General features: G+C 45.3%; 1 protein-coding gene across 3 annotated transcripts in view; it reads right to left on the bottom strand.

Annotated features, from left to right (window-relative positions):
- Positions 1 to 10422, bottom strand: part of stxbp5a (syntaxin binding protein 5a (tomosyn)) — a gene marked incomplete at its 5' end in the record, with an annotated part of 84197 nt that extends 73775 nt beyond the window's left edge. For all 3 annotated transcript variants that reach the window (XM_084000617.1, XM_084000618.1, XM_084000619.1), the window contains 2 exons: positions 8000 to 8097; positions 10285 to 10422. In XM_084000617.1, coding sequence (XP_083856743.1) covers positions 8000 to 8097; positions 10285 to 10422 — 236 coding nt within the window. The remainder of the gene's footprint in view (positions 1 to 7999; positions 8098 to 10284) is intronic.
- Positions 10423 to 16298: the final 5876 nt, after the last annotated feature.

Here is a 16298-nt window from a genome sequence, read left to right as displayed (position 1 = left end):
AATATGCTTTGACTAACATCTAATCTTCAGGCAGTTTAAGAATATATCTTGATAATTAAAGCCTAAGACTTACAAATGAACCACAATTTCCACTCAATAGGATGCATAGTGTCACCTGATACTATGTACACATAACATGACGTCTGTATCAGACGCTGCACAATGACATCAAAGCAAATCCAATAGAGTGCACACACACAGGCTCATTTACTCTGGAAACTTGACCTGATGATGAGGGACCTTTGTGGTGTGGGGACTGGACAGTGGTCAAACCCTTTGGTCACGAGAGCAGTGTTACAGTAGAGCAGCATATTGACCATGACTAATATAAGTGCAAATCAATACAGTAGGAACATGGCCCTCACAAGTGGCCCCGGCAGTGCTGAAAAAGCAGTTGTTTGAAGTAAACCCTGTCATAAATCAAAACAGGCTGACAGCATTGTGTGTCCCTGGTTGTCACTCTCTGCAAGGCCGAGGGGTGCAGCGACTTTGTTTCCAAGAATGCTACACCCGAGATGGAGCTCTGACTCAGTACCACCACCATTTCTAAATAGTAAATGAATAACTGTATTTCACAGGCCATTGTTCCTCGTGTATTTCTGATAAAACTGCACTAATTCAAAGTTGTTAAGATCTGGGATCAAGGGGAAATTGTTACAAAGTCAGGATGTAAACAGCTCATTGGTTTAAAGGGACTATTTGTAAAGTTTTGCTAATTCTACAGAGCCAATGCCAATTAACATCTGTTTAATTACCAGTCTGTGCAAAAGCCTCAGACATCAATGCATTTACAATACAAGGGGTTATAATAGTCCCTCTGAACAGCCCTATTTCCTCAGGACAAACTGGGTGCTCCAGTGACTCAGTGCTACAACAGCTGGAGACTGATGATGAACTGAACTCACATTGTTGGCTTCTGTAGCAATAACAAAATGTACAAATATTCAAATGGTTGTCCTGTTTTTTTGCATGCTGGTTTGCATGCTACAGCTTAGTCCATGAAAAATAATGACAGCTATACTGGCATAAACATGAATTAGCTATCAGTTGAATTAAATATTTAATTTAATGGCAGTTCCATCTTAATTTTCAGTCCTCAATCTGAGAATCAGTTGAACCAGTGTGGTTAATAATTTTACTTTTTTTGCCTTAGTAATATCTTCCAACTAGGTTTGACTGATCTAAGGGTTACAGCCTGCCTGATGGTCTTCAATTAACTTGGTAAGAGCAGGGTTGTTATAACAAACAGTAATGATAGTGAAAACTTTGAAAATAAGATCCAAATTGTAGTAATCTGGGGAGCCTTTTTAATATAGTAGGATGAATTCATGGTGAACATCCCTCTTGAGACATTTCCCATGGTGTCACCATGGAAACTCTGCTAAGTTTGTCCACCGCTCACAGCTGAAGTTTCTTGTGTGCACCATCAGCTGTCACAAGCAGCTCCGATGTGCACGCTTCCTCACTTCCACCGCCAAGTTAATTACCACTATTCAAAGGCCCACAGCTTTCAGCAACTTCTAACTGAAAGGATTACACGTCTGTAAAAAAAAAAAAAAAAATGATGCCTACAGAGCTGCAGCGTCCCTCATCAAGTCTCACGTCAACTTTGAATGTAATTTTAGTTATTTTGTGTTTACTTTCAATTAATGCCATCTAATTAGCGCTTCAAAATATTATGACAAGCAATGCCAGAGCGGCAAACACAACATGATTTGCCTGATCAAAACACTGTAGCTTCACCCGTCCACAAACAGTCAGAATGGAGCCAACCATGGAGCAGTGCAGTAGGTAGTACGCCCTCTGAGTTTATGTGTGCAGATCTGAACCCATTTATTCTCTCCAGCCCACATGACACTGTGTATTTACGATGAGCCACTCAAGCGTGACCGGCCGTCTGTTGGGAATAATTAGTGCACAGGTTGGTGACCTCTCAGGCATTGCTGCTGTGCGTCACACACGCACTACTCTACAGCTTGCTCCCTATTGTTTGGGTCTATAGGGTGGTGAAATATAGGCATGGTGATTTTTAAACATCCTGCTGTATCTCATGGGTAAAATTTCAATTTACAAAGAGCCTCAAACGCTAGGGCCAAAAAAACACACCCAGTTCCAGACGGCACTTCTTTAGTATTCCTCTCTAATGGCAGCCCGAGCTGTTAACCTTTCTCCAGGTCATCAAGATTTCTTGTCCTCCAATAACATTGCTTTCAAGTGAACAAAAATATCACACTGCTTCCTGAATTGTGATGACTCACTGCAGGAAGAAAAGGCTGAATGCGTTTGTGCATGGATGGATGTTGTTTTTGTGTGTGTATGTGTAGTTTTCCATTAGCGGATTGGTAAAACATAACTAGGCTTAATACTGTAGTCATATCTCTCACTTGAACATGCAGACTAAACACATGTAGGACTATCATTTCTGGCGAGACAGGAGCCAGCAGAGATAAGGGAGCAAAAATAAAAGCTGCAGTTAAATGAAAACTAAATTATTGAAGGGAAGCAACATGGCAGCATGACTTTAATCATCATAGACCTTGATCCCGTTTGGCGTTTCTCAAGGCTAAAGGACTTACTGTAAGCAGGACACATTATCAGGATATTGGACAGAGAGGAGCAGCAAACACATTGTTGTGGTACTGATGCAGCAAAATTTGTTTTTCCATTTCTGAGAACCGATAGATCGGGGGGATGCTGAGTGCTTTTGGAGGGCATGAAAGATGAAACCTGGAACACAAGGGGTCTTTGATTAGGAGTACTTCAGTACAGTGCACAGGTACATGCGCACAAACATTCACAGTCACGCACACGTCCTTTGTTCTGGTAATGGTGTAAAGTTGATGTGCACCGAACTGACATGAAAGCAACACACCAGCAGCTCTCTGGTGGCTTCAACATGGAATCTAGATTTAACCCTTTTTTTTTAAAAATACCATCTGGCAAACACAGGCTGACTCCGATTCCAACTGTACCAGCAGCTCTTTACACACACACACAAACACATTAAGCTCTCATATCAGATGCAATAAGACTTCATTTCAAGCCAGTCTCTTCTTTCTCTTCCACAATCCTTGTCCCACTTGTGTGAAAAGTAAAATGAGGTCAACTGAGATGAAATTCACATCCCTCTTCATTTTGTCTGATACCTCTCCTCTTACCCCGATCCTTCATCTCTCCGACGCTACTGCTACTGGCTAACACACTAACCACTGACACAGGAGTGACTCACGACAGGATAACAGACACAACATCTCATGCTGTACTGGCAAGATACGACAAGTGTATGTATTGATCACACATCATGTGCATGCTTAAATCATCTGCATATACCATGACCGTGTGGTACGCAACGCGGTGGTGACAACAGCGGCTTAACTCCTTTGATGAGACTGTTGCTGTCTCAGTCAGCCTCATCTTGGCACATTGCATAACTGAACGCAGACACAAACACACAACCTCAGGCCTGATCTGCACTATAGAGTGCCATCTAGAAGAGTTAGCGTGCAACTGGCAGCCCCACGGAGGAAGAGAGCGAAAATAAGAAGGAAAAAAAAGAAGAGAGAGAATAAAGATGCGACAAAACAAACAGAAAAATAAATGAAAAAACAAACTGTGCGTAAGCTCGCACAGACTGGGGAAAGAGAGCTCGATGCAATCATTATCTAAACCTCTGTCTCTGAAGATCCTACAGACGTGCAAAAACAGGGAGGCTGTGAGTCGCTGTTACGTTATCACTCATTACAATCAAAATCCCTCGCATCACCACAGATTTATAAGTTATATATAGTGCATTTCACTGTACTACTACTACATTCTACACTACTCTGTGAAACAAAAGCTTATTTCATACTACAATCCTTTAGGAATTTCACAGAAATACATTTGTTTACAACCAGTAGTACGCATTCAAATGCTCTGTGAGGCTCTCTAGAGATTTTAAACACCTTCATTTGCATCTTCTACACCGATGAAACTGCAACATCTACTACCGAGCTCCAATTTCTGATGCAACACTCAAAATTATTCCCATTCAGTGGTCCAGTCCATGAGCTCATGGCCCAGTAAGCTTCTCCTCTGACTGCAGACAAAGCTTGAAGGGGAACAGAGCTACTGAGTGAATCAGGAGGAAGATTAATGATGAAGATATGTCACAGTTTGTGCTATGAAAAGCTGCACAGGGCAACTGCCAGACACAATGTCAGGCAGCCACTGCAACGTGCATGTGTGTGTGTGTGTGTGTGTGTGTGTGTGTGTGTGTGGTCAAACTTGACTCTGCAAACATGTGTGCACCAGTGTCCGCCTGCATGTGCAAACGTTTGCCAGTCTGTGTACAGTGTGTCAGTACACATACAGTGTTTGTGTGTGCACATCCACTAACATTTGTATAAGTCATCTACCATCAAATGCTAGCGTGTGTGCGTATGTGTGAATGCACAACTGTGTGTTACCTTTGTCACATACGCATCTTGAATTAATAACCTAGTGTCTGAAATGTGTGTGTGTGTGTGTGTGTGTGTGTGTCCTATGATGTCCTGTGCCTGCCGATGAGATGATCTGGCAGAGCATGGAGTGACAATTTGATCTATTGATCTGCGTCTTGCTGGCTCACAGGGAGTCTCTGAGTTATAGTGCTGCCATCTCTCGTGGCCACCACCAGTAAAGAGAGGTGAACCGCCACACTGTTACCCACACACAGCTGCTGAACACCCAGGAAATACACACACAAAAACATACACATTGATACATAATATACCCAGTCATATTATACTTGCCTTTAACGCACAATCTGAGCCAGTATCTTACTATAAACATGTTCCATATTTAACAACATATGCTGCACAGTATGTGTCATTTAACACAAGTAACAACAATTCAGTGAGTCCAAATCAAACTGATTGAAAACAGGGAGATTTTCACAGTCTTTGACACTTGGGTCAATAGAGGCATTTTGGTTGGTCCTCAAAAGCAATTGATTCTCCATAACCGACATTACAGGTTGCTGAGCACCTCCTGCTGTTTAAGAAAACATTTCTTTATACCTTTTGGACGGATATCTAATGATCAATTATGCAATTCAAAGTCAAGTATTTGACAGAATGAGCAATACTTTAATTCTAAAAAGGTGCAGCTTTTATACAGCTGAAAGTGTTTCCTCACAGATAAACCTGTGTGCATGGAGTAATTACATTTCTTTCCTCTGGAGACTGATGGATCTCAGTCGACATCACCAACACACAAAGGCTCCTAATATCATTACATTGTGTGATTGATACATGGACGTAGCTGATTGCTTTGGACGCCCTGTTTTTTTTTTTTAATCTGTTGCCACTGGCTTTGCATTACAACTACTGTGTCAACAACCTGCAACTGATGTTTAACCTTAACATCATGTGTCCTTATTGTGCCATAGTTTCACCTAAACCAGGGAGTTGGAAGGTTCCTACGACTTCCTCTAGCCCCACCTCTCATCACACACTTTTTTTACCCAATGCTGAAAACCGAGACGTTTTCTTTTTTCATTGCACAGTTTAAAATGCTGCTTTTCTGCTTATTTTTGAAATTACACTGCTAATCCAGCGGAAAGTTAATATGCATGGACTGCTTGCACAGCGAAACCTGTTTTTCTAAATGCTCACAACTTCTTTTTACTGCTGAGATAATATGGAGAAAACAACTGGGAGCACTGTGTGTGTATGTGTGTGCGTGCGTGCGCATGTACGTGTGCGCACGCATATCTGTCTCAGTGCATTACCACACACAGATCAATAAGGATTCTATTCTTGGCCATTAGATCTTGAAGCAGGGGATAGCCTGCCTCTCTCACTCCTTCCTATCTATTCCCCCTCTCTGCTCTTCCATGTCTTTCGGCCCTGTCCTGTGTCCGCCAGCTCTCCCGCCGACCTCTTTCTCCATTCCCCTCTTTCTCTCCTCCAGACAACACCAAAGGGACATTGTCATCTTCCCAGCTGGACAGTGGCGGCATCAGCAGAGTCGGTGGTGAGCATCAAACACCGGACAGTTTTTGGGGGGGATCACAGAAATGATTGGCTCCATGGCTAGAGGGATGAGCCGTCTCCTTGGAGGATTCACGCACGCACACCGACCCATAAGCACATATATGCTCGCACGCATGTACACATCCACACGCACCTCCTGTTCCTGCTGTAATTCTCACTCACTCTGCCACACTGCCAGGCAGAGGCCCTTGATCTGCCACTTCCTGTAATCCTCCATGGGAGAGGGGTGCAGCCAAATGTCCTGGCAGGCCAGCCAGGCAAACAAGCACACATACCCACAACCGTGTATCAACAGCGATAGCCGCAAGTCGCCATTAACTGCAAAAATATTGACCTCCAGGACATAGATGTGTATCAGCACAGGAGTCCCAGGATGTTTTTCACAAAACATGCAACCTGCCAAAACGAAAACACATCATGCGCAAAACCCACAAGCTGCAGCATGGCGACACAAAGACTATGAATCATGAAATCTGCATCATGCCCCCCCACCCCCTTCATCTGTGCCACGCTGGTATCATTGTCATCAGATAAAGAGACAGGGCTGACTAAACAGCAAGTGACAGGGGAAAAGAACCAGCACCAAAGAATAAATGGATGACTCCCAACTCACCTTCCCCTGACTCTGATAAGACTCTATCTGATCCACATCACTCAAACACAAGAGAGATTCCTCTGTTCATTCAATTTCAAAGTGACCAGCCTCAGCCTGCAGGAAACATCTGACAAGATCATTTCATCCGAATTCGGGGTAGTCAGAGGGAGGATGCATTTTGATCTTTAAGCTGTTTGGTTCTGGGCTTCTTTAAGCTTTTCCTTACACTAAGTTTACCCAGTCTGGAGCTCTAAGGAGTAATGTACTAGCCAGCAAAGACATAAGCCCCATTAAGCTTATTCACCAGTTCCTGCATAGCTCTTCCACCACAGGAGGGATTTCATCTCATATACATGTACCACAGACAGAATCTGCTCTGCTTTGGTTGAAGAAATGCGTGGTCTCAGTGGAATCTGTAAATCTTTAGGGACAATTTGTCGTCACTATAAACCGAAGTGCAACCTGATATCCTCTGTCTCTCTCAGGCTGCCTTTAAGAAGAAGTAGAAACCATATTAAATGGTATGTTAACTGCCCGGCGTCGTCTTTTCATAAGTCTGGTGAACACGGCTCTGTAGATTTTATGCTCACCCCCCTCCGCCTGCAAGAATTTCTCTTTGCATCCTCACCTTTTCAGCGCAGGTGAATGAGACTGAGTCACAGCCATAGCTGCCAGCAGGTGGGAACGAGGTACAGGCAGGCGGACAGCTCTTCATCACACCGTAACGAGCTGGCAAAGGTTGTCGGACAGGCAGGAGAACACATGGAGGACCTGTAAAAGCAGCCTGACACAGGCGAGCTCGCGGGCGTTCTCTGAAGCTATACGACTCCCTGCGGTGCCATTTCATCGCAAGCTGTTGTCCCTGCTTATGTAAACGTCCTCATATTGCAAGAAAGCCGATGCAAACTACCTCGACTGCATCCCCTGTACAATATGTGGCTAAACTGCGAACTTGTGTTGTGATTTTAAACGTGCGAGCGAAGGTGCGACAGTGTGGCAATGTCAGCGAAAATGTGGGATGCAGGAGACACAGTACAGCGTGTCCTAAGGTGTTGGTGTATGTGGAAAGCATTGTCATACCACATGACAACATCTGGATCTTGGACTTTTAAGGTTTAGCATAAATTGAATATTTTACTCTCAACGCTGACACTCACAAGCACATGCAGAGCTCCGGGGGACTGTCAACTCTCGGATGCGATTGAAAACTCCTCTGCACGCCCCACAAATATGCTGAAGCCCAACGCGCTTACATCAGCACCCGACTATGACAGCTCAGACATCTGTTCTCTTACCTGCTGCTGCCTCCCAGGGACGCAGATACCCAACAGGAGCTGCCACGGGCCGACACCACCTCATAATTGCTCAATGGCAACTGAAAGGATACAATCTGAGGGCTCCACTCTGGGTGCCGATAGCCAGTATCTTCTGCACGGGGTCAAAAGCCATGGACGACGGCTGATAGGGGAAGCCATGGCGGACGGTCTGGGAGATATAGGCAGGAGGATGGAACAAAAAAAAAAAAAAGACAACGTGTTAGACAGAATATCAATCTGCATTTCACAGCAGGGGTGTTGTTTTGTCAGAGGATGTCACACACCCAGATTTGGGTAAACAAACAGCCCAGATGGATGTGGGAGATGTTATGAAACAACAAAAAATGTAAAGCCTGAAATTGCACAGAGAAGAGAAAATGAAAGAGAGGAACAAATGCTCCTTCTATGCATGGGCACCCTGTTATTCGTGACAGGTTGATATTTGGCTTCTGTTATTTAGGAGCCTTTTATAATTATGAACCTATTTTGAGATTTCTTCTCTCTCATTTCTCTCTTTTTATCTCCTTTCGCTTCCTCCCACATGAAGTCGTGATGACACCAAAGTCTGGAAATAAAACATACAGAAATCACATCAGTGAAAAACACTTTAGTTACTGTTTGTCGCAGGGGGCTTCTATAGGAGCGAGGTGTGTCTGTCTTTATGTCCACCAGCCCATGTCGAAGTGTGCCGCTGTAGCTTTATGGCATCAGTCAGCCGGTGGTGGGCTGTTGGATTTGTTTATTTAGCGGCAGAAGGCTAAAGCACGTTACATAAGAAGCACTCAGTACAGCAGAAACACCTGCCTTCCTCACAGAGAAACATTACAGCTACTTTCTGTCCAGACAGACTGTGGAGGTGCAGGAGGGAGGCAGGAGTCGGCTTCAAAGAGACTTCAATCAGATGCCTGGCTGCTGATAGACATATTTAGGCTGCAGTGGAAATCAAACCAGTGCAATGTCTCTTCTGGGCCCCCGAGCCTCCAATCCACAATATTCCCATACGCCCTCAGGTATGTTGACTTATTGTTCTTCAGTTTTCTAGTTGTTACTTCAGGTACTCTATCACCCCTGACCAATGTTAAAATGATTACAGTTTTAAAAAGTTAACCCCCCCTAAATTTGGACCTCAGCAGGTGTTTGGTTGGCTGTTGTTGTCTACAATGCAGCCAATAGTAACAATCACATGACTCATGACTCCATGATGTTGACCTCCAGAGGCACACAAAGACTCCGCCATGCAACACAGCTTTAAGTGGCCCATCAGTGGCAATGAACTGTGGCAGCTACCAGACATGCAGCTTGTGTTTCAGCACCAGTTTTACAATTGCAAAACAACTGAATAAAAAAAAAAAAAAAGGAAAACACAAACAAGCCTGTTCCAATCCAAATGCCGCAGCAGTGGCGTAAATTAAAAAGGCCACACTAAAGCATTTTGGAACACTTGGAGAAATACTGATTTAAAATAACAGTGCATTAAAATGCTAAGCATGTACATGTAAAATACACGAGTGTTGATAAACCCCATTAATTGTTGAGGCCAATTTAAACAGCAGAGGGGCCAACCTTCCCCCGCCCCCCCTTATTCTCTCCAGGCGCCATCAGTCCCCAATAGATCAATGATGTGGGGGTAAGTGGAGTGTGTGTATGATGAGGATAACAGGAGTGTGTGAAGATGTTTGGAAAAGAGGGGGAGAGGGAGAAGAGGGTGCATGCAGAGACACTGTGAGGAAAAGATAACATGAAAAGCGAACACACACACACACACACGCACACGCACACAGATCAACCAGAAACCACCGTTTTGCTAATCCAAACCCAGCACATTATGCAAGAGGGGATCAGTCTGGCCCAACCCCTCCATATGACAGTTCATGCCAAGCACACACATACACACACACACAGAGCAAACGATGGTATTTCCACTGAGGGTAATACCGCCTATTCTTCAATATTACTAGACGTTTTATTTAAAATCCAAGCAAGAACATGCCACCAGATAGAAACTTGGTCATGTTTATTATCCTGCGCGCTCACAGCATGCGCATTGTAGGGAGGTATACAACGTACCATGCCTTGGACAAGCACAGAGGGCTTCAGTGATCCTCTCTCTGACATGAGGCTCAAGCCAAACAAACGCTAAATAAACCTTCAACCAGTTCAGGAGACTACAGAGAAAAACGCCCATTGCCCATAATTTCATTTATTGTGAAGCTCACTTGCACCTGCTGTGTCCTGAGATGGGATAAGTGCAGGACAAACACAGCATCAGAAAGAAGAAGGAGCAGAAGGAGGGGAGGAGGAGGGGAAAGGGGGGACTACATGCGGATCATGGTGTAACATCATCGGTCTCACCCACCTTGCAGAGCTGGAAATGCTCGGACTGGAGGGTCTCCTGGATCAGATGGTTTTCCTGTGGTCCCACTTGGACAGACGGGGTGGAGGAGGACGCCTCTTTCAAGCCGTCCAGCACCTTCCTGATGTTGAACTTCTTCATTTTCAGACTGCAGAGCACACAATTGAGATCACCCGCAAGAGATACAGGGGGATAGCCACTTTCTCGCTCTCTCACTTACACACACACATACACACATATACACACACACGCAACACACGCGTCCACATAGGCTATACACACGCGCCCTCGCTCGCTCGCTCGCTCGCTTGCTCTCTCTTCTGATTTCCTCTGTAAATCTCACATTTTTAGTGCTTGTTTTTTAGCGCAGTCTCCATGCTGGAAGGCTGTGGCGCGCGCCGCTCAGGAACGCTTGTTGACGTGGAGAGATGATGCTGCTGCTGCTGCTGCTGCTGCTGTTGTTGTTGTTGTTGTTATATATTTTTTTGTCTTTCAGTTTGGAGGCGTGCTGCTTGCTGGGATGTTGGTGCGTCGGTGTAATTCGCACACAGGAGAGTCCGTGCTGTGCCCCCACTGCGTCTTGGTGGCTGGCTCTCAGCTCTTCCTCTCTCTCGGCTTCCCCTCCCCTCCCCTCTCGGCTGTGTGCGCCGCTCAGCCAAGGCGGAAACGCAGAGCAGCGGCAGCGGCGGTGGTGATGGTGGTGATGGTGGTGGTGGTGCTGCTGCTGCTGCTGCTGCTGCTGACGCTCTTGCGCATGTCTGACAGAGCAGAGGCTTCGACACAAATCCCGCCACCTTGCCAGCCCACTCTCTCTCTTTCTCTCTCTCCCTTGCTCTCTCCCTCTCTCTTCCTTTCATCTGGCCCCCAGCGACAACGCCCCCCTTCCTCTTCTCTCTCTCTCTCTCCCTCTCTTTCTCTCTCTTTCTCTCTCTCTCTCACGCACACAGTAGGTTTTGCTCCACTGCACCTGGTGATGCTGGGATGCTGCAGCGGTGAGACTGTCTGTGTGGAGACAGACGGACAGGACACAGTCCCATTCTTTCCATTATACACCGCCCCTGAATCTGTTTGCGTGCCGGCGTAAAGGCCACCAATCCATAGAGGATATAATATAGTATCAAATCATATGTATTCATAAGGAACATTTAAAAACAAGGGGGGGTTTTTAGCAGCAAATTAGCAGAATAAAAACAAGTAACAGGCTAAATGATGGAGACCGCTTATTTAAATGAGAAGGGCTACATGTATGTGTCTTGAGATGGGATTTAAAGGAGTCAGAGGATGGAAAGAGCAGATCATGGGCAGGCTATTCCTTTATCTGGGGGCCATGAGTGAGAAACCCAGATCACCTCTGTGTTTAAGGTAAGTGCGAGGGATGATGAGGTGAGCTATGGGGTCTGGATGTAGGGCAGGAGGGTAAACGGTCTTTAATGTATGGGGAAGGTGATCCTATAATGGCTTTGAAGACAAACAATACAACCTTAAAATGTATCATGGAGAATAGAGAGCCAGTGGAGCAAGGGTAGGATAGGGGTAATGTGGAACCAACTGAGCTGCAGCATTATGGACCAGTTGCAGGACAAGGACGACTGACTGATAACAGGGAGTCAAGCCTGAAGGATGTAGGAGCTTGAATGACAGACTGTTTATCCACTATGGTCTGGAATAAAAGAAAAAAACACTTTGATCAATTGGATTTCTAGACACAATTCAAAGAAATGTGTCAAAATTTAACTAAAAGGGGGAACGAATAGCAGTCCTCCATTTTAAAAGGCCTATCAAAGAAGCTACAGGGTGCATTTACAGGGAAACAGCACATAATAATTCCACAGCTGAGCAAGCAATCAGTCCGTTAGTACCCATGGTGACGACTCTGTCCTGCTCATGGAGGAGTCCCACAATTTAAATGTTATTTATACCCTCCATGTTAATGTGGAGTGGAGCAGCCGCCACAGCTGCAAGTGTGACTTCATGCAGGAGTAACACTTCACAGTGAGGAGCTACTGACGAGGGATGGGTACAGGAAAGGCCTCAGTGACTGGGTGACATCACGTTAACGCCGACACGACCATAACACACAGAGTATCAGCCACAACAGGCCGTAATATCTTTATCTAAGACCAGCCTACAGTATGTTCAAGATGAAGGTGTACGTGGCCTCTCACCCCGGGTGTCCTGAGCCCTGACCCCACATGTTGGGTGACTATATTATCACTAAAAGAAGCCGTCAAGCAAGGCCTTGAATGTGTCATTAAAATCCCCACCCTGCTAGATGCTCTACAGTTTCTGTCTAGCTCCAGACCTCTAAATTTATGAACACCCTCCGCCCCCGCCAGCTCCTGGGCTCTGGGCTGAGGCCAAGAGCTCACAGTCGGTCTCTTTATAAGTGTAAAAACATAACCTCAACAAACACCAACCACTCAGTGGTTTCCCTCATGATACTCCATCAACCTCCGGTTCACCTGAACCAGCTGCTACAAAGATCTGCCCTTAAGACGACTTTATCACCGGCTGTGTTTTGTTTCCCCCCCCCCCCACGAAAAACCTCAAGTGAGTTGAGTTCAGTCCGTCAGTCGGGGCTGTCTGTGGTGGTAAGGTCACAGATGAAAGTACCGGCCCTGACAAGCTCAGTTCAGCAGAGGCTGCTCATGCTTGAGTGACACTGACGTCGCCACCTGTTTGGGCTGTTTGCTAACACACTCTTCTTCGACAGGTGCCCGCCGGCACCAGGGACAGGGGTGCTGCAGTGGAAGTAATGGCCGTGCCTGCGCTCTTGCTAACACCACCTGATGCCAACTCAGTCCCAAACTGGAGAAAGTCCAAAAAAGGGCATTTCTGTGTCCACCATATCTGTGTATTGCAATAATCAATGCTGATTATGAGAGCCAGCCTGTACGTGTCTACGTCTACGCAAGCTGTCCTTTGTTGATACGCAGCCCATGCAAAGAATGCATCAAGGAAATGAAGATGCTATTGAGTAGAAGGGCACAAAAAGATATGAAGAGGACGAGGGAGCAAATTATTAATTCAGTAATCGTACCAGGGAGGCTTGAGAACAATTGTTGCTCTACTGATTTGCATAATGAACTGAAATTGACCATACCCACCTTCCAACCTCAAGTGATATCGCCTGATCCTGAATACATTACACAGGCAAACAAAGAAGTCCTTATTAGTCAATCCTTGCATGTGAGTGAGGGAGTGATGTGAGAGGGGAGGGCTTTTGGCAACTCTGACATCAGTGATTTAATTTAGCGCCATTGTGTTGGGGCCAGGCCATTCATCTGGCTGCATTGTGTATATGTGTGTGTGTTGTGTTTAGCGTCTGACTGCTGTGTTTGTGTTCTTTGATAAGGCTTTCCACTGAGGCAGCGATGTATTCTGTTTTTTTTTCTTTTTGTTTGTTGTTGTAAAAGGCCAAAGTGCAAAGTGAGCAGGACATAAAGACAAGACAGAGGGGGGGAAGAGGAGGAGTAAAAAATCCCATTTGAAGTTAAGGTGATGTGGTGATGAGTTATTAATTTGACCAATATTTGGTCCTAATTTTTTTCTCTCATTATCTGTATAATTACATTTTTCCCACTGAAAAGGCAGAGTATATAAGAGTAGAGCAGAACATGGATTCAGGATCTTAGCGCAGGCAGTGTAAATGTACTGTGCAGTATATAATCTGATTCTGTCTTCTTGCATGACAGTATGACAGCCTGCTGGTCACTGTACTCTTGCTGGAAGTACAATTACTGTCTCTTCCTGGGTCGATGTGACCATGTAACCAGGTTTTTTATTTTTCCTGCTGAGATGTAGTGAACAGTCTGACACAGCCTAGGTTGTACTGAACATCTCTTTGGTTGAACTATATTTTACAGCATGCCTATGCCTAACTCAATCTTGGGATCAACTGTGTGGACTAACAAGATCAGCGGAGAGCGTCCACTACATTATCTATGTATTAGCATTCACCACAACAGCCCTGGGAAACATGCTAATTGAGCACATACAGATCTATCAGCTGTCATGCACAAGAGCGGTGCGCTAATTCAGCGCTAATCCCAGGTTAGAGGTGAGGATGGACGAGCCAGCATCATCAACGACATGGCAACAATGACTGACTGCATGAGCCAGCGAGTGCATTAGCGTGGCGTCCACTGGCTTCAGTCAAATGACTTAACTATACAGCAGCAAGACTGTTTTGGGCAAAATCATTTGTGCACAGACCCTTATTATCTACTACACATTTTTGAACAGCTTTTAAAGAGGCACACTGGAACAACTGAGGGTGAAGTGAACTGTTGGACAGCAGACTGCAGAGTGAAGTGGTAACACCTACGCACACACGCAAATTTGCATATATTACACAGATGTTTGCATAAAGCTTATGAATATGCATCTACAGTACATCCATCATATACATATACATGCATCTTATTACTCTGATCATGCAGCATAGCATTAGCATAGCATTCTTGTAGTATATCATCATTTCTATGATTCCAGCTGTTCTAAATTTTGCTAAACTAAACTAGATGTTCCATAAACAAGCAATTCTCCAACGATACACATATGCAGCAAGTATCCTTCCACACAGACTATTCACCTCTGGTTGCTTTTAGCCACTTAAAATCTCACAGATGACCTAACAGAGATAGACCTTGTCACACTCTTACACACTCAAGACCGATCCTTCCCCCGGCGCCTCACTGCGCAGCCGCACAGAGCTCGGCATCACAGTCAGCCCTGCACGACCCCTACAGCAGCAGAGTCCCAGTGCTGTCGGGGAAAAAAGTGAGAAACCCAGGGGGACACAGGGGACAACGGCGGGTCTCAAAGAGTCAGGGCGTCTGCCTGTCACGTAGAAGGACTGGAGGGACAAGGACCTTCCAACCTCACTGACAGCTGTAGTTAATCAAGCGAATCGTAGCACACCTGAGTTTAGGGCTTATGACCTCACACCTCCCTGCAGCATTCAACCGCTGTGTCCTTATACAACAAGTATATGCAGTAAGCTAACAAGTGATAGGACATAACAATATCATCACACATAAAAGCAGAAGACAAGTTGCCGGTCGTGAGAACTTCACAAACACGCAAAGACACATACACCAGAGGGATTGCAAGTTAATGAGCCAATGCCCTTGAGGGAATACTTGATTGTCTCTGCCTGGTTACATATGAGGATGTTTTCAATGTCAAACATTCCCGCTGCAAACACACATGTAGCTAGATGTGTTGCATGCGGGAGGTAACAATGCTTGGAGATGCATGCACTGTACAGTGAATGTCCCTCTACAGCCCCCCCACCATACACACCCACCCGCTCCTACTCCTTATGGTTACGGAGGGGCTTATAAATATTGATGGGAGGATAAAAGAGATGAGATGGAGGGTGGAGAAATTGAAAACACCATAAAACCTTCATCACGTTCGCAGCGCTCCTAATCAAAAAGCTCGCGTCTCATACAAGCGTGAGCATGATTGTGATGTCACATGTTATTTCTGAGACTAGACTGCAACAGAAGATCCGTCCCCCACCACATGTTTGATTGAGCTTTCAAGGTCACAAGGTCATACGCCCCTAACGAGATAGAAATGAGAGAAATTGCAGTTTGTGGCTTGTGTGTGGTGTGTGTATGTGTGGGTGTGTGTGTGTGTATGTACAGGCATGTTTGTGTAAACAGCCCCGGGGATGGACGTGACACAATGTCAGCTTGTCTCCACTTGGGGCGGCACAGCTGGTATCAATTCCAATAATCAGCCAAGGCGATAAGCTGACCATCAAGTCACACACACACACACATACACACACGTACATACAGTGGAACAGATGGATGCCGCTATTAAAGGAAAAGGGCAAAGCCAGTGTTGCCATTGCAGTGACACATGATCTCTGTGAGGGCAGATTCCTAGAAAGAGGCTGCAGCCCAAAATCAAGTTGACTTAAACCAGCCAGGCGGAGGTTTATGAGACACAAGAGGTTAACAGCACTTTGTCCTCAGTTCAATGTCACTGACTCAATGAGT

This window comes from Trachurus trachurus (genome assembly GCF_905171665.1).
Source record: "Trachurus trachurus genome assembly, chromosome: 24".
Taxonomy (NCBI): domain Eukaryota; kingdom Metazoa; phylum Chordata; class Actinopteri; order Carangiformes; family Carangidae; genus Trachurus; species Trachurus trachurus.
This window is presented reverse-complemented; position numbering and strand designations above follow the sequence as displayed.